This window comes from Diorhabda carinulata, chromosome 3, assembly GCF_026250575.1.
Source record: "Diorhabda carinulata isolate Delta chromosome 3, icDioCari1.1, whole genome shotgun sequence".
Taxonomy (NCBI): Eukaryota; Metazoa; Arthropoda; class Insecta; order Coleoptera; family Chrysomelidae; genus Diorhabda; species Diorhabda carinulata.
The window spans coordinates 26837317-26856237 of NC_079462.1; the positions used below are offsets into that span (position 1 = coordinate 26837317).

The following is an 18921-nucleotide window of genomic DNA, read 5'->3' on the forward strand; positions in this document are numbered from 1 at the left end:
GTTATTTAAAAATGTTCCAAATACTGTAAAGCAGATGAGACCAAACTTTTATTCCTTAAGGACGACTATAAACATGGATAAACAATTTTTTAAATTTTCCTGCATCTTTTCATAAATAAGTAATAAGAATTTCAAATTTATTATGGCAAATAAATAAAACAAAATATTTTGTTACTTTTGGATGCATAATATTTATTAAATTCACATGGAGAGGATGCCTTCTGATCGATACCCGCGCAAAGTATGGAGTTCCTGGAGGAAGGCGACTGAGAGGAAGACAGCAACTTCGCTGGTTGAAGGCACCATGCACAGGACCGAAAGGATTGGCAGTCGATTGTTAAGAAGGCCCTGGTTCTCAAAGGACCGTAGCGCCGGTTAAAGAAAGAAATTGAAATGTGAAGAAATAAATAAACAAAAAATTTTAGCAAATGGAAAAAATATTCTTTTCTTATTTTTTAAGCCAAAATACTTACTTAAAAATACACTGTAAATACTAAATTGGACAAAACTTGATATTGCATAAGTTTCCCAAAATTTGGTAAATATGAATTTATGGCTATTCTTACACAATTTCAAATATTCTTCTGTTAATTTTAATCCAATATTTGCTTTTAGGCATTCATAAGGATTTACATAAATATGTTGATCCAAAAAAGGCAAATATTTCTTCTTCTAAATATGTTTAAATTGCACTACCGAATAATTTGTTAATTAATACACCGTTATTATTATAGAGGCAAGACAAAAAAACTAACAAAACCTTTAAGCTCACTTAATATTGAAAATCTTTCAAATTCACTGATATGCAATGTAATAATATCGACATAATTGTTGTATTTTTTTTAATTCTTCAACTCCTCAGCCAGATATTGATGATTAAATCACGACATTTAAACTGCATTGTTCTACCTCTACCATGTAGTTATAGATATAGTTAGTATAATTTTTTAGTTGCTCAAAAATGTAGTCCAACAAAAAACTGAATACTAGTTTACTATTTTAAAGGCCACATAAATAACATGATCAAATTTGGTACTTGGAAATTATTCTACCCATTATGTTTTTTTATCCTGTTTTAAGTTCCAAAGCTTTCTAATCATTCTGTTTTTGGGACTGGAGTTGAAAATATGATAAGGGAGCGGTATGTCCTTTGCCAACTAACAATAAGCACAAAAATTCGTACAACACAAAATTTCAAATATTTTTTGTGACCTGATTTTTATTTGTTGCAATAAATTGGTTAGTGAGTAAAAAAGATAACTGATAATTACTATATACATTTAATAAAAATGATTTCAAAATTAGATTGATGACAATATAATTCAGCAATAACATATATTATTTTGTTATTAATTCAAAAAACGTTCTTTAAATATATTGGTCTGAGTGGAAAATATTGACAACACATAATGTGTAAGAATCAATATTCAATTTGTAATTTTATAAAAAAAACTGAAGGATATTTCATCTTCTCGAATCAAGTTTTAAACACAACTATTTAATTTTCTTCAAAAAAGTGATTAAAATGATAATAGCGAATAAAACATTACCGAGTAGTTGAAAATACTGAATATTTGATACAAACATTCATTAATTTATCTTCTTCAAATAGTTGGGAACATAAAAAGGCAACTATATCAATTTTTTACCTAAATATAGTCTTTTACTTAACCATAAGTGATCAATTGAACAAAGGACACATATTTTTTTATTTACAATTTGGTCCAATACTGATGACACACTACATAAGAAACAGAAATAAATTACAGAAAATATTTAATTCAAAGTATAATACATAAAAGACGAGAGCTATATAAATATATATAAGAATAATAATATAGTTGTGCTCAAAAATTGTTTCTTCCAAATTAAGCCGTCAATCTAAAATATTACACTTGATAGTAATACAGAAACAAATTAGAGATCAACGGTTTAATATCAATAAGTTGTTACTAAAACATCAGTCCCTTTTCTCTTGTATAGGAAAAGTGAGGGGAATTGAATCTTATTTAAGTAGAATAAGCTTACACGCTAATATTCAATCCAAAATTATGATTTTTTTCTTATGGCCGTCGTAATTTCAATTCTATAAATAAGAAAATACATTAAAAATTGTGAAAAATCAGTCGATTTTCTCAGAAAATATAATCATCAATCGTTTTCGGGGAATGATTCTTCCGTTTCGTCAAACCTGGATGTTGATGGTATTTCTCTTTGGTCTACTATGGCCTAGAAAAAAAAATATTTGGCTAAAGAGGGTATTGTTGGGTTTTTACAGATGAAAAATTTATTATGGAGACATACAACCAAAAATTGAGATTGTTTTAATGGAACCAGTATACTTCTACTGCCAAACCGTGGAAAACTATTATTGCCTTTGGTCTGCATGAATTGGGAAAGAAAAGGGTCTTTTCCCCTATGAATTAATAAAAAAAATTTTAGTGGTATCAAAAACAGAATAAGAATATATATATATATATATATATATATATATATATATATATATATATATATATATATATATATATATATATATATATATATATATATATATATATAAGAATTGCGTATCAAAGTTCTGCACAAATAGCAGGAGAGGGTAGTTAGTGATTTGTGAAGCATCAATATATAAAGTAAAAATGAAGTTTTTCAAATTAATAAATAAATAATAAAGTACGACGAACGCGACAGTTCAAAGAAGACAAATAGTACCAATGTCTCCAAAAAATATGTAAGGGCAGGTGCATGGATCTATTATGCAGGAACGGCAAAGGATCCATAAAGATTATTAGAGATCATGGTTTCGGGAAAATTAACTATCATTATTGTGGTTGCATGAATTACACAAATGAATAAGGTAATGGAGTTGTGGACAAAAAAACAATGGTTCTAATATGGGTAAATCTTGTAGGATTCGATTGGACAGGTCTTGCTGTTGAATCCCATTGTCCATTACCAAGAGCATTATTATAATCAAATGAGTACAGATTAACAAGTTTAAGCTGGAAATGAGTTTAACAAGTGATCAGAGTCATGTCTATGGTATATAGTTTTTTCAAGAAGAATTATTCTAAGGAGGGCTCGATGAAATGACGCTAGATCGATTATTATCTTTTCTCCTGTAACTGGACTTTTGCCTTTGTGTTTGTGCAGTTATTAAACAATTTAGAACGCCTTCCAACATGTTCTGAAGAACTTACGAGAATCTTCTATTACCTCCGGTTGGCTATAAAAGCAGCGCACTATGGGAGGAAACATAAGTGAACAGAAGTTGATAGATTAATGAAGGTCAAAATTGTATGTGGAAAGTTATAAAATTATTTCTGTATACACCTTGACTTCTGTTAATAATAAGTTTAAAACCTTGGTGTTACAACATAATGTTGAATCCAACAGATTAAGTGAGTTACATACTTATTAACTGGTATCGAGGTTAAGAATTTTTTTAACTTATACCTTTAACAAAAATACAATGAGAGTTGATTTATTTTCTATAATAACTGAAACGAATTATGTATTTTACCTGTAAATTTCTAACTTCTCTTTCATGAAAAGCAGTGCTGCCTTCGGAAGATGCCAAAGAAGCAGACAGTGGTGAAGAATGTGGACTCAGACCAGCAGTCGTTGTAACTTGTACTTCGTGACAACTGCTAGTGTCTGGAGAACCAACATGTCTTTTAGCTGAATCCACTCGTTGCCACAATTCCATTATTTTCTCCTCGAGGCCTCTATTTATAACTATTTGAGTCTGGTATTTGCTTTCTAATGCCTTCAATAACATTATTTAATTTTTTTGTATAAATATTAATAACAACTTTAGTGTTTACCTCTAATTTTTCGAATTTTCCTTCATTAATTGTGCCTATCATCTGTTTTTGGGACAGTATTAAATCATCTTTCATGGTGAGAGCATGTTCCAATTCAACAACTCTACTTCTATATGCCTCTATGTTTGCCTGTTTTGTCTCCAATTGTACATTAAGATCTGAAAAAAGAACATATATCAGACAAAAGTGTATGATTTTAAATGTTTATTTCCAAATTTTTACTCGATTTAAAGGTAGTACACGGACAAAAATCATAAAACTTACTCCTGACCTCTTCATTGCAAGCTTTTCTCACATCTTCTAATAAGCTTTGGTCAACTTTACCGCAATCGACTATTTTTAATCTCTCCTGGTATTTCAAATGCAATTCACCTATGAGTAACAACTCTTGATTAAGTTCCTCTAATTCCTTTTTACCTTTTTCTCCTTGTTGCAGTTTTTGTTTTGCTACCTACGAAAAGTCACATGCATTTGGGAATCAATCAAATTATTGTCCTCACATTCAATTCAGCAAATGCCTCGAATAAATCAGCTTGTACGTCTAATAACTGCGTTTCTAATGAAGCGTTTCGGGTTTTATAATCTGAAATATCTTTAAGCAAAGACTCATTGTTTGCCTGCAAAATCTTGCATTCATCTTGAACTGATTTATACTGAAACAGGAAATTTATAATTAAAAAGAAATAATATTCTCCCCAGCAAAATTAACGAATAATTTATTGATTGGCTTAAATTTTGAATGAAAATATATAAATTGTAATGAGGTTATTTTTTATTATTAATAAGAACTCTTCGATATTTATCACTGCTGTGAAAAACATGTAAATTTGGTAAAATGCAAGAAATGGTTTTTTTAAAAAAAATCATTCTGACTAAATATACCATCTACTAACTCTGTAATTTAATTGAACTTCTAACATGAATTTTAAATACCAATATTGCATGTGAAAAATCGTCCATATCTAGTGCGTTAAAGAGGTTAACAGAGATAGAAATAAGTCGATGACTTCTGTGTAATTTGCTTTGCCAACATTTAGTTTTGGACTAACAACTAGAAATAAATAATAAGATAAGCAAAGTAAAGGTTTCGATTTGATGCCTAGAGTTCTTGCAAAAGGAGCATGATAGTTTACTATACATCATTTGGAGTAGGTACATTGAAATGTTCCCAAATCAGTACAGGTTTTGCCAATTTGGAAATTATCTATAAGTACCAAGATAAAAAACGAGTAAAATGTTTTCTCAATTATTCATACAAGGTATATACATTGCAGCAGATTAGTTATGATGTGGGGTGGCATTAATATTGAGATGACATCAATTATTGAAATATTGAACAAATAGTAACTTTTGTTCTCTTTGTCGAAAAAAATCCCAGCAATGTGATTGCCCTGACCACAATCTAGATAGAGCAATTTTGGAGGTAAAATATAGTCGTTTACGAACTTTATTGAATCCGCCTTTCAATTTTCATGATTTAACTTTTATGCTCATTGAAATATGCTCTAGACAAAAATGAAATTTAAAGCATATCGTGGATGATATTAAGCTGGAAACGGTGCGCTATTGAAATGGACTTTCTCATTGTTTTATTATTTATTAAAATTGTAATTTTTGCATTAATTTTGCTGGAAATGGTAACTGAATTATTGATGTTTAATTTAAATTGGCATGTAATATAATTCTTCCAAGTAATAAATATTTTAATCTTGATTGCTATTATGTCGAATAATTTGTATTATCAAAGTGAGGAAATACAATATTGTTTGATTGTCTCTCAATCATTGAAAGATGGGTTTGGTGACAAGTAGTTATACCAAAACTGTATTACTATGACCAAAAAGTTTAATGCGCTTATGTGGCTATCAGATTATGTATAATTTTTGAGAAATTGTGACAAAAAAATATATCTCTATTTGAATACCAATTTTTAATAGGCATAAATATTTATGTACACTGTCATTTTGAAAATTGTTTTGATATCTTCTCATAAAATTTCGTACGATTCTCAATTAGTAAATTCCCCGAGAATTAATAGATTCTTGAAAAGTTGGAATATAATAAATTATATGTTTCTAATCAAGTTAGACACTGCTAATTTTTTAAATAATGTATTTTGCTATGAAATATTTTCTTCTACGATTAAAACGATTTACCTGATTTTCCCAATACTTTATTGTTTTATTAAGTTTTTTATCTTCCATCAACCAATCTTTCTTGCATATTTCAATTTGGGCTCTCAAATCATCCAAATCTTTTTGCTGAAGCTGTACAGTATCTCTCTAAAATAATACTATTTAAAATCGAGGTAAATTATGTATAATTGAGTACATACCAGTGCTGAATTACATTCTTCTAGAGATCTTGTACTTTTTGCATCTGCAAGCAGTCTCCTATTTCTGTATGCATGTGTTTCCCTTCTGTGTCTTTCAAATAAAAGATGCTGGTATACCAATTCCAACTGGTTCTTTAGCTGCTCCTTACTATTCTTCTCATATGTACGAACTGCAACTTTAATGTAACTGTAATAAAAACCAAAATAGCCTAAATAGAGATTCATTTGCTGCTGCCTATAAAACGTTGTAATTTTTGGAGGAGTGGAAGTGATATAAATAGTTTTATGTTATCAGTTATATTTCGAACATTAACTGAAAAATAACTAGTTATTTGTTAGAAAAAAGCCATCAGCTTAAGGTATATAATAAAACTGGATATCTTGAGGTGTGGAGCTACTTGGAAAAGAAATAAACTATATTATTGTCTTTAGCAGTAAGTTTTTTGGCCTAACAGAAAATGCTAGTGAGAAGTTCAGTGAGGTACATTTATATATCAGCACTACTTATTACTTCTTGTTAAACTCATACCAATTTATTCAATTTGGTTGTTCCTGTTATCGATATTTAATCCTAGGTATGATTTTCATCATCGGATCTTTTATATTTTATATCACTTCCTTTATTACTAGTTCTAATTATCAAGTATTTTGTCTTGATTTCGTTCAAATTGAGGCATTTGCGCAGATTTCTACTTATTTTCTTTAATTTCTCTACTAATTCTAGTTAGTACCACTAACTAATGAGTCATTGTTAAGCATTGATGTTAATGATCAAATATTGTTTCTTTTCTGTGTATATTGTATAACCTCTAGTGTACAATTGAATAGTATTGTTAATAGTGAACTTATCTCTCTTCCAACACAGTTTTCCATTAATGGATACTGCGCTAGTTGTGCTTGTGAGTGTTGGTTTTGTCCTGTATATTATTTTGTTTACATCTCCTACACTTTGTCTAAATAGACTGCTGGTTTATCTTTATTATTATCGGCTAGTATCTGCTTTAGTGATAATTGGTTGATCTTCCTCTTCAAAATCAACTCTGATAATCAATAACTTACTAATAAGAAATATAGATAATAAGGCAAATAACTAAAAAATCAGAATCAGTTAATATTTATTTTTCCAACCTTGATAAAATTAAGTTGTTTCAGGTGATCAACTCTAATATTATGGCTATTTTGATATTCTCATTTGAAATCTCCATTTTTTTTTTTTGGTTTCCTTAAGATGTGAGGGTATTTTTTAAACCTCCATTTGGAACACTTAAATAACCTGATCAGGAGAATGGCTAGAGGTTTTAGTATAACAACCAAAACAGATTTTATAGTCAGAAAGTAAGACCTCATCTTCTTTGAGACCCCTCAAATTTATGAATACTATTCAATTTTCTAAAATGGTGACGTTTCAATAGTTCAATTGATTTGAATTAATATATGCGAGAGCAGATACTTCAATCTACTACAATCCTAGCAAGTACCTCTTCCTTTAATTGCATGGATTTCTGATGATACATTAGGTTGATTAGTGTTCGTGTTTTTTAATTCATTTTAATAATAGATATATTAGATAAATTTATTAAATATAGTAAAGCAACATGCAATGAAACTAAGGATACTATCAGATGCTAATCACTGATTATTTTTCCTGATAGCATTAATTGAAAAATAAGTTTTTACTGTAGGTTGGTACTTACTGGTCTAACGTATCATATATTGAAGGTGGAAGAGATCTGTCGTTATATGTGTAAGAAGCTGCCGGACTGGCATCCGGACTTGGTTTCAATTCATTGATTTCCAAAGAAGGAAACACACCTAGAAATAAATGTTCATACGGCCAAAAATTCTCTGTTTGTGTAGTAGAATGATTAACATCAATTGATTTTGTAGGAGCTGGTTTGTGTTGAGTTAAGTTTTCGGTTTTTTCGTTGGTCTCTTCGTCAGTTTCATCTAATGTTTTATCCAAATCTTTTAACGGATTGGTAGGGCTTTTCTTCATTTCCGGACATGATACTGCTCTTCTTACTGTTGCATTAGTGAAGGATATACCATTTCCAGGACTACTTCCAGTAGATGTATCAATTTTCACAGGTTCAGGATTACAGGTACTGTGATGCCTCAATCTTTGAACTCTTTTAGCAAAATTATTCATAGATTTGGAATTCGGCATATGAAGACCTCCTTCTATACAAGGCGATCCATTTTCTTGTTCTTCCAATTTAATTTCTGCAGCTGTTGAAAATTAAAATTAATGAAGTAGACAGTAATTGTATTGTAATTGTAAAGTATACTTACTGTCATCCCCTTCTTGCATAACAAAATGGCTGTCTCCACTTTTATTATCGTCAGATTTACTGACAATGGACAAAACTTCTTCATCTTCTAAACTGACAGGAGATTCACTTCTTTGGTTTAAACTAGATTGCCTCGAACATATGTCGGGGTTTGTAATGCGTAGTGGACTAGAAGTACTGGGCAAATGTTTAATTCGTGAAAGATCTGACGTATCTGGAGCCTGTAAAAATATTTGTATCTACTGTTGATTTACTATTTTTCCAAATAGTATGATCTAATTTTCCCTGACCAGTTTTAGCTACTTTTTATTCGCAGCAATAAAATTTCTATCCGAATAAAGAGGATTTTTTGAGTTTCCAGTTTAGTTTGATACTGTTTCCCAGCAAAAACATGTTTAATGATGCAAGCTAATAAGATGGAATATAATTTTTATATGAACCTCGCAGATAAAAAAAAAGGAAGAATTTCATAAGAATGAGGTATGATGAATTTTGTTGTATATATATATATATATATATATATATATATATATATATATATATCATATTTCCTATGATTTACTCTAATGTTCATATCTGATTATTAAATTTTTTAAAGCCATGTTTTTATGACGAATGTTGACTCATAAAAGATCTATATTCCACCACTTGATCCACTTCAAACCAAATAAACATTTAGATAGCCATTGCACTATCTATTAATCATTTGTTTTGTATGAACATTTCCTGATCAATTGAAATTAATGCTTAGGATTCTTACCCTGCTAAAAATCAAATAAAAAACTAATGGGGTACTGCTTAATATTTAGTTTTCCAATAGTATTTATTATTTAACTAGATGAGTTCTGGGTTTCCTGTTGTGATATTGTTTTTTGAAACAATCGGTATATTAATCCAATCGACCTTGATTATAATTACCAAGCATTACTCGATAAGAATAACTTGCAAAGTCGACTTGTAAATATACACAAAGTGTCCCGTATCAAATATCAATTGTTTATATTTAATTGTGTATAGAAAGTAACAGTGTTCCACTTTAGTATTATTTTATTAGATCGCATTCTGTTAAGATTATTATAAGCAATCAAAGATATTCTTTTATACAATGTTAACCAAGCAGTAATAGTAACAATGCAATATGGTGTTACTATTAATAAATAGTCTTTTCGAGTACGCTAGCTGTTTCGATCTACAACATCACAACAAATCATATTATACTGTGGTCAAAGCATTCCAACACTACCATGATCATGTTGACGATGTAGATGTTTCTGGAGCTCTGTTCTTTTATTATTTTGAACTAATGAATATTTCCTCATTGTATTTTGTTAGTTTTTAAGCGCTTTGATACATCTCAATTTGCTTGTCCTATTTCAAATTATTAGTTTTGATTGTTAACATTGTTAACAAATGAACGCGAACATGACTCTGGTTCGCTAGTAAACATAACTTTAAAAGTGCATGTATGTAGAGGTGACAAAGGTTTTTAAACGGTCATGGATGAATTTCATTTATTCATAATGTATTATATATTTACTTTACTGTATGAAATGTGTAGAAACATATACAAAGCGTCATTTGACACGGCGTTAGTAGGTGAGACTCCTCAATTTGATTAGAAATATTTACAGTTACTTTACTACAACATATTTTGAAATAAATTCAGACGAATTTTTTTAACAAAGAAGAATGAATTAGAATTTATATGATCAACTTTTGAACTTATTGAGAAAAATCTCAACAAAAAATTCCACAAAAAAAAACCTAATTGTAAGTTAGATCACGAAGTTAATTACTAGTTTTGTCATGGAATTTTCAAATGTGAAAATGTTTCCCTATAATCTGCCAAATTCTATCAGCCTTTCAATCAGAGATGTCATTTTTCATGGTATCTGCAACTACAAGCTACACTACAAAAGTGAGGTTAAGTTTTTTACGTTCAGCGACGATCAGCGCGTAAAAAGTAGAAAGTTGGTTAACTTCCACGTAAAGAGCGCAATCATTGTGTGCGTTATCAAAGTTTTTCAATAAGTTGAACTATCTTTGAAATTTATGAACGTGTAGAGCTCGTCATGCTCGCGTTCATTCTGTTTACCGCTTAAATTTTTGGCAGTTATTATTAAAATGAGTGTTATTATTAAGAAATTCGAATCACACTGCAATTTTATATTCATATTTAAATCTATTTGTGCATAAGATGAGATTGGAAAACATTTTGAGACTTTCTAGACATTCTGATACTGAATTAGCCAAATGTGAATAAAAATCTATTTCAAGGGAATACAGTTTCTAAAGATTTTGAAATTTCTTCTACTTTGAAGATAATCATTATATATTATAAATTAATATGGAAAGTAATAAATATATATATCGATCCATTTATCAGATAGTGAACTACTTTGTGGAAAATCTGAATAAAAGTTTTGATACATAACTTTAAGTAATTTAATGCTATATAGTGTAGTTAGCTATCTTTTGCTTTGTTTATAATCAAATGTTTACATATTCACAGTGCCTATAAATGGAATTGAATACTTTCGAGTCCAAATGGCTAGAACTTTGTATTTATTCAATTATTGGAACAATGTTAGCCAATATGGGTTTAAATATTAAAGTTGGAAGCCCCTTATAAATTCATAACTGTATCCAAATAATCCATTATCATTTTTGCTCAATTAACCATTACGACATCAATAAAAATATTTTGGTTGAAACCTACCTGATATTTATCCAATTTTAATTTGCTAATCTTATATCTAATGGGTTCTACTTTGATTTCGGTCGAAAAATTAAATGGTGATGATTCCTTATGCATGGGTGATGAAGGTTGAGACTGTGAAGGAGTAGAGGACACCGAACCCGATCTAGTTTTGGATGTGAAACTAGTTAGGGCACGTGCTATGTTGGAATTAAGGGGTTGAGATCGATTTGAAATGGTCCTATAATCCTAGAAAAATCATACATCTTTAATTTTGATTTTCATTTTATGGAAAAAGACTATTTTAGAATTTAAGAGCATGAAATTATAATACTGCAATCATTAAAGTTATGTAACAAATAATATTATATACAACATAACATTTAATGAAAACTAGTGAACTAGTCTCCCAATCCAATAATTCCTATAAATAATCATATACGAAAGTAAAAATGCTATAAAGGGCAACAAAAAGGTATGCACATCTTTCAAAATTACCATTATAGATCATAATTTGTTTCTATAGAAACAAATTTTGATTTATATAATTTAGCATTTAACACATAATTTGATATTTGGCGAAAATTTTAAATTTAAATTTGTTGTACTGACTTAATTTTTATGTGAATTTGCCAGAATTCAAGAAATGATTTTGTCCAAGTATATAACCTAAATTAAAACTGTAAAATGAAGTATAAAGTTCCATCAAAATAATATTATCTATTGCGTTGATTATTACAGATTTTTTATCAGTGGTACACAGATTCCATGTGGTAGAACCGTTGACTTCTAAAGCGGTAATCAAAGACTGGTACAAAGCCAAATACCTAATTCATCTTACACATTTATCTGACTTCGCCAAGATTTTTTGTAGCACTATCAACCGGAAATAAGCAAGTTGGTTAGAATATGAATTGAGGCACAGAGTGCTTGTAACTCCATTAAGTAGAAGAGCACACGTACAGTTTGCTAGAGATAATTCTAATTTGGAATACCACTAGAGGTAACAAATATTGTTTTCGGATTAGTCCACATTCTGCTTACTTAGCACTCACAAACGAATCCAATATACAGAATAGCAAACCAAAGGTTTACGCAATGCTTCGTGCGACCAAGGTATTTATATCGTGGCGGATTAGTAATAGTTTCTCAAAATTTAAATTTTATCGAAGCTATTTTTTTGAAGTAGTTGACATGATATCTCCATTTTTTCCCTACCGATTCCTTTGAAATTTGGTGGAAATATTTTTTATATATATCTCTATCGCGTCTGCCTTGGATTTCAAAAAATTTCAATTTGGAGTATTTTTAAAAAATACGAAAAGGACAAAAATATTGATATTTCATATCGACACCATTTTGTGGATTTTTTTAGGTTAAGATCAATGCGATAGTGACATCTTTATAGATCAAAAATTTTTCAAATTTTCTTGTTCCAGTTCACTTCAAAGGCTGGAATCATGTCAACCAGGGTGCTCCGTCTTTTTTGTAGCCCTCACTTTACCGGCCTTTAATTTATTGAAATTCTGATTTTTTGAAGGTACAGGTGTTTTTATTATTTTTACTTTAGTTTCAAAAATGCCTAAAATTTAGGCTTCTAGATCAGAATACCCCTTAGAAGTAAGATAAATTTTTGATATATTGGCATCACAACCTAACCTTACCTAACGCCCTATTTTTATAAAATTTTCTCTATAAGATTAACAATATTCGACCGTACAACATAGCAATTTTGTAAAATTCTTTTGAAGAAATCTAAATCCAAGCTATGATCAATATCAGCCCTAACCTTAATCAAATTCTTTGGGATGTAACTGATAACCGCTCACAAAATTCTTTAAAACCACCTCACAATTTACTTGAGGTATCTTTTACTCGCCATAAAATATGTGATGCTATTAACCAAAATGAAATCAGAAATGAGATCTGAAGCATAACAAGATGTTTTTATAGATTCTGTTTCATATTACTCTTCTGTAATTTTTTTGTTGAATCTCTGTATCTCCTACAATAATTGTTAAAAAGTAATAAAAAATAATGAACTTTATATTTCTGGTGTTTTAATTCTGCACCCTAGTAATTTTTTACTAAAATTAAGGAGAAATAATAATTCAACTTCATGGTAGAATTTCCATCTATATAATAGATTTGGACTGTGTTAGTAGAGAGAAATGGATTATTTGAGCCTTTATTATAATAAAATATTGTTTAACATTGTTTTTTATCTTTATTTTTACTTTTTTAAATGTATTTATGGAATAAAAATATTGTCCAATATGGTATATGCCACTGAAGAGCCTTTGAATAACAATTCATTAGAAATTTAATAATAAAAAATACCATATTTACTCACTCTGACTGGAGTAGTTTCAGGTGTAGCTTCCACAGCAGCTTCTGGCGAGGAAGTACTTTGTCTGAGTGAATAATGAGAGGTAATGTCCTATAATACAATTCTCTTTACTGATACAAAAACTTTCTATTCTGAATAATTCTTACTTGAACCTGAGACACTCCAGTTGGAATGGCTTCAACTATAGGTGGAGTATGTAAATTGAACATTCTGCTAGGAGTAAAGAAAGGAGTTGAGGGTTCAGTCATTGGAATTTGAAGGGTTGCCAAGCTTTTCAAATTTTGAAGGTGGTATGAAGATTCTGAAAAATTAAATCAATTTTCATTTACTTATCTTTTTTTGTTACTGTACATACCGATGGTCGAATTTGTAGTTCCAGATCTAGACCTAAAACCTGAAGTGTATTGGCAGGAATCGTGAGGACATCTGTCAGTTAAATCTAAGCTGAAGTGTTCACATTCTACAATAATTTCATGAACTCCCTTACTTCTCCACCTAAAATGACCAACAATGAAAAAATTTGCAATTTTAAGAATGGGAATATTTTCTTACCTCTCAGTTGTAACCTCAGTGTCTTCAGTGGATGTTACTAGTGATGGATGCATTTTCACAGTATTTAACATAGGCTAAAAAATTACAATTTTTAACATAACTCAAATTAATGAAAGTTAGACTAATTTTATTGCAAACTAAATAGAGATGGATGTAAAGAAATATAGACTCACCTTTATTGTGTGAACAAAAACTGGAGTATTCTTATCTTTGTACTGATATTTTAAATAAATAAGAAAACTACAAGGGAACATGCCATACAATCTAAGAAACAATGCATATAAAGCAACCTGCATATGTATCAACTGATCTTCAACAAATTTTCCTGGATTACAATTCCAAGATGCCAATCGACTACAAAGTAACAGAACATTATATTTTTTATTCAGAAAAAAAATTAGTAGTAAGAGTACCTGAATATTTCAAAAATGTCTCTTAAATAATATCCCATTGCTGAAGGGATCGTTGGTAACAATACAATTAGAACAAGAAGTGCACTTATCAATGGTAGAAGCTCCACTTCATTCTAAAAAAAATTTGGTATAAAACACTTTTTAATTAATCAATGGTTATCAATAACATCCAAGTAACAGCTAAAAATTAATAAAACTGTCCTGATAAATAACACACAAGATACAAATTTTTATCTCCTGGATATCTCTGTGGGGAAATATGTCCACACTTTAGAGATGTATTAGTGAAATTATTGAAGTAACTCCTGTTTTTTTCTGATTTTGACTTATTTCATATTTTCAATTTGTGCTTCATAATCAATTGATTTAGTGCAATAACTACCAAAAACCCATTAAAACTGAATTAACAATATTAAAGGCCGTATTTCTACTTTTGAGTAAGTTGTGAAATTGAGGTTAATACTGTACTATTTTATTTGTTCAATTTTGGTACGCAACGCAAATATAAAGCTGATGTATTTTATTAAATTTGTTGTGTTTATATGACAACCTACAAAATATAAAGAATCACACTTTTTTACGGAATATTTTGCATTTTTTTGAAGAACTAGATAAACCATGGTTTTCAAATCAGCTTTTGGTATCTCTATGATCTGAAAGGAACTAAAAAATCATTTCAATGATTGTTATTTTCACATATTTATGTCTCAAATGTAGTTCCATATATCTCCAGGAGCTGCGATGTTACCAAATTCACACCATTCAGTACAAGCTATAATAAGAAATAAATATGAAGGTATAATGACAAAAACACAGTTATTTTCTTAAAATGAGATTGGTGATTTGATATGACATAAATTTATCAAAATAAACCTGAAAGTGGATTCTAAACAAAGCAAAGAGAAGTTAAATATATGGGAATGGAAAATACTCAGGAGGATACTATGGGGTAAAAAAAGGAGAATTATGGCTAAGAAGAACAAATAATGAAAAGCAAAATAATAATGTACAAAGAAAGGTTGACATACGAGAATGTCAGTCTTTAGAGCAACAAGAAAATGATAAGACATAAAACAAGGAGGAGCAAAAGAAAAAAGAAAGACCATGAAAAATATGAAAAGCAGAGGTGATCGAAAACTTGAAAGAGGAATTCAGGACTGGGAAACAAAAGCTAAAAATAGGAAATATTGGAAGGAAATAACCTCCATGCTATAGGCCTAAGAGACCTGAATGTAGCACCTATATAAGAAAGTTTATATTTTACTGGAAGTTCTGCATGTCATTTAACTTACAATATAGGTAATAATCAAGTATAAAATTTAAACAAATAAATAAGAATTAATATTTATTAAAATGTTTTTATGCAAAGAAAAGCACAGTCTTATATATTTATATCTTACTCCTTTTCAGGTACTTGGACATAATTTATGTTTAGCTATGATTGCTATGTAATTACTTACTCTCAGTGACCTCAGTAATTCTCTAATTAGAGAATGTTCCTCTAATTTGTATAACCAAGTGGGTTGTCTGCGAGCTACATAACCAAACAGTGTCAGAGCCTGGACTTTTGTGTCCAATTTTTGACCTTTCAGTGAGTCTGATAACCTATAAGTAAATTATTTATTATTCGGAACTAACATAATGAGATAAACCAACCTATCAAATAAATATACATGGTGAGGTTCCTTAATATTGACCAAAATTTCCATAGCTCTCTGAGAATTTGTACTTAAATAATAATCATATAATCCATTTAGTAGCCAAGGCTCATTAACTACAAAAAACATTCAAATTAGCATAGAAATATTTGAATATCAAGGTTCAGCTAGAAACTTAGAAAATACATACAACAAATATTTCTGGATTCTGTAAAAGTATGCTTAAGTATCAGAGATAAATATAATTGCATGATGCAAGTTTGAAAAATAATAATAGTTTTACCTTTAATGAATTGTTCTCGAAGACACTGTTTGGCATTCTCAACAGCCTCTTTATTATTAGACTCTAGTCGTTCAAAAATATCAGTCATGTTGTATGAAAAATGAGAATAAATGCATGAATTTGAAATAGGCTAATAAACTCTTGGCATGTTTAACTATAGGTGCTTGTACAGGTATCTAAAATTTATAACAATTCATAGAATACAAATTTTATAATTTCAGTGTCACTAATAATTATATTATGCTACTTTATGTCCATTTTCGGTATTTATTAGTTAAAATTACCTTAAATTACGAATTTTTATGAAAAGTCAAGTTTCTGGCATTTGGCTGCTTTGGACAGCTGACGGATATATTGAGTGGCAATTGACAACTTACAGATGTTCAGTATTATTCATCTAAAGTATGTTATTGTCCCACGCTGAATTATATTAGCCAATAGCGAACTAGTATATTGACATATACGTGTTTGGATTGGCCACTTCATGTTAGATTAATAATGATGAATATGCCTTAAGTATATTTTTTTATAACAACTACCGGCAAATACAGAATCCATCACAAAAAGTACTAATTTATTTTTAGTTCAAATCAATATCTTCTATCTCTTGACCTGGATGTACACGATAAGGTTAAATTAGAAAAAAATATGAAATATAATTCTCAACATTTTCTTTAATTAATACTAATGCATTAATACATGGTTTAACGCGCTTCAAAAACCAAAATATCATCTTCGGAAGTGTCAATTTAGGCCTGATCTTCAGTTTCATTTATTGCCACTAGTTTTCTAAATAGAATAAAAAAGAGCTGCGGCTTTTTTCTACCGTCCACAGCTTTGCAAAAAAACTAAACGTTTAATTTTGTTTTACCCAAGAAGTTTCAACATAACCTCTGCCTTATGCAGAATGCAGAGATTCCTATAAGGTAGGAGAAGAAAAAAATTATAATATTAAAAAACGCCTGAAATGATACAGTTCAAAGTTAATATTAACATAAATATTTGAACATCGATGCTGAAGACACCAATGCTGTATACCGGTATGTGATAACCATAGACATAGTAATACTAGACTGTACATTCGATAAAATTTGTGTTACCAAACCAATATTAGAAAGAGATATAAACTTAAGCTATATATATCTCTGCCAAAGTATTCCTTCTCTTCATCACCAATTACCGCACAGTGGAGCAAAGATAGCTCTACATTAGACAACTTTTTAATATAAAAATTATGAAACACGCAGTCTCTAGGTCTATGGTAATAACATAACATATATTACCACACGGCACTACAGTCCTGTGGGGGCATCAGCCTCCTCAACAATGTTATGTTGGTGTTTTGTTTTCATTTTTTTGGCGATAGATATTCATTTCAATCAAAAAGCGCTCGAAAAAATCAATTCTCTATACACAAATGAAATAAAGTTTTTGTTTGTCCCCACAATATGGTCGACGTCGAAATGATCTATAGGTGCATAGGGAGTTGTTTATTTCGAGCGCTTTTTTATTGAAATGAATGTCTTTGACAAAAAAAATAGATAATGAAGCACCAATAGGACCATAATTTTAATTAAATTAACGCAAACGATTATAAACTGCGTTTCAGTTTCATTGATTATGGGTTGGGACCGCTTTCTATTTTATGTCTTCGAACAACTCTACCAGTCTAGTTTTACTTCTTCCTAATAGTGTCTTATCATCAGCATAGGCACATATTGGTGTCGACTTGTTAAATATTATATCTCTTTCTTCTTAGCGTGTCATATCAAGTCCCCTTGACGTTGGCGATCAGCATGGAAAAACTCTATCTTGAGCTAGTCTAAATAACTGTCCTGCTTCTCTTATCCCAATCCATTCTCTCATAATCTTTAACCAAGAGGCTTGTTTCCTTCCAATTCCTTTACAACCTTCAACTTTACCTATCATAATCAACTGGAGGATATTAAACCGGCTACCACGCATTATGTGTCCCAAATAAGCTATTTTCCTACATTTAATGTTATCCACGACTCACTAACCGCATTTGCTCTGCTAAGGACTGTCCACGGTATCTTGAGTATTAGTCTATATAACCCATTTCAAAAGCCTCTAAGCGATTAATGGTAGATATGCGTCAACACCTATTAAGAGAATTGACCATATGTAACATTTGAGCCTCCATTTCCGGAGTTGAAATTTTAAATTATCATTAGAGAAGAGTGATCTCTTGTACGAGCTACCTCAATTCTACATTTTATTTCCTTATCGGGATCCAGTTGTTCAGTAATGTAGCAACCGAGATATTTGAAACTGGACACTCTGAATCGTTTGCTTAATGATTGGAAAAAACAGAGTAAAGCATAATGTAATTAGGTTAAATTTTCAAAAAAAAGCGCGTGAAAGTTGGGCAAAACTCTTCTTTTTGGCGGTAAAACTTTTGGAATTTTAATTTTTGCCTCCCTCTCTTTCTATCAGAAAAAGAGGACTACATATGTCAGCGGCAAGAAGTGAAACTTCAGGGACTAAGCAAGT

General features: G+C 30.0%; 1 protein-coding gene across 3 annotated transcripts; it reads right to left on the bottom strand.

Annotated features, from left to right (window-relative positions):
* Nucleotides 1-1759: 1759 nt before the first annotated feature.
* Nucleotides 1760-16798, bottom strand: LOC130891027 (hamartin). Of its 3 annotated transcripts, XM_057795504.1 has the most exons (20): nucleotides 16692-16798; nucleotides 16408-16583; nucleotides 16123-16240; nucleotides 15927-16071; nucleotides 14467-14579; nucleotides 14227-14407; nucleotides 14054-14127; nucleotides 13857-13996; nucleotides 13648-13802; nucleotides 13505-13591; nucleotides 11173-11400; nucleotides 8455-8674; nucleotides 7857-8391; nucleotides 6163-6349; nucleotides 5984-6109; nucleotides 4328-4480; nucleotides 4092-4278; nucleotides 3828-3985; nucleotides 3524-3769; nucleotides 1760-2229 (listed from the first exon to the last, which is right to left on the bottom strand). In XM_057795504.1, the coding sequence occupies exons 2-20, from the start codon at nucleotides 16493-16495 to the stop codon at nucleotides 2152-2154; spliced, it is 3219 nt and encodes a 1072-aa protein (XP_057651487.1). In that variant the 5' UTR covers nucleotides 16496-16583; nucleotides 16692-16798; the 3' UTR covers nucleotides 1760-2151. The 3 variants fall into 3 exon arrangements, with proteins under 3 accessions (XP_057651487.1, XP_057651489.1, XP_057651488.1); XM_057795506.1 differs by lacking the exon at nucleotides 11173-11400; XM_057795505.1 differs by lacking the exon at nucleotides 13505-13591 and having other exon boundaries at nucleotides 16692-16771.
* Between the last annotated feature and the right edge of the window lie 2123 nt (nucleotides 16799-18921).

Coding starts and splice junctions, on each gene's coding strand:
- LOC130891027 (XM_057795504.1), bottom strand. CDS start 16,495: ATGACTGATATTTTTGAACGACTAGAGTCTAATAATAAAGAGGCTGTT. Junction 8,675..11,172: donor TAAAATTGGATAAATATCAG/GTAGGTTTCAAC, acceptor ATATTTTTACAG/GCTCCAGATACGTCAGATCT. Junction 3,986..4,091: donor TTGCAATGAAGAGGTCAGGA/GTAAGTTTTATG, acceptor TTCTTTTTTCAG/ATCTTAATGTACAATTGGAG.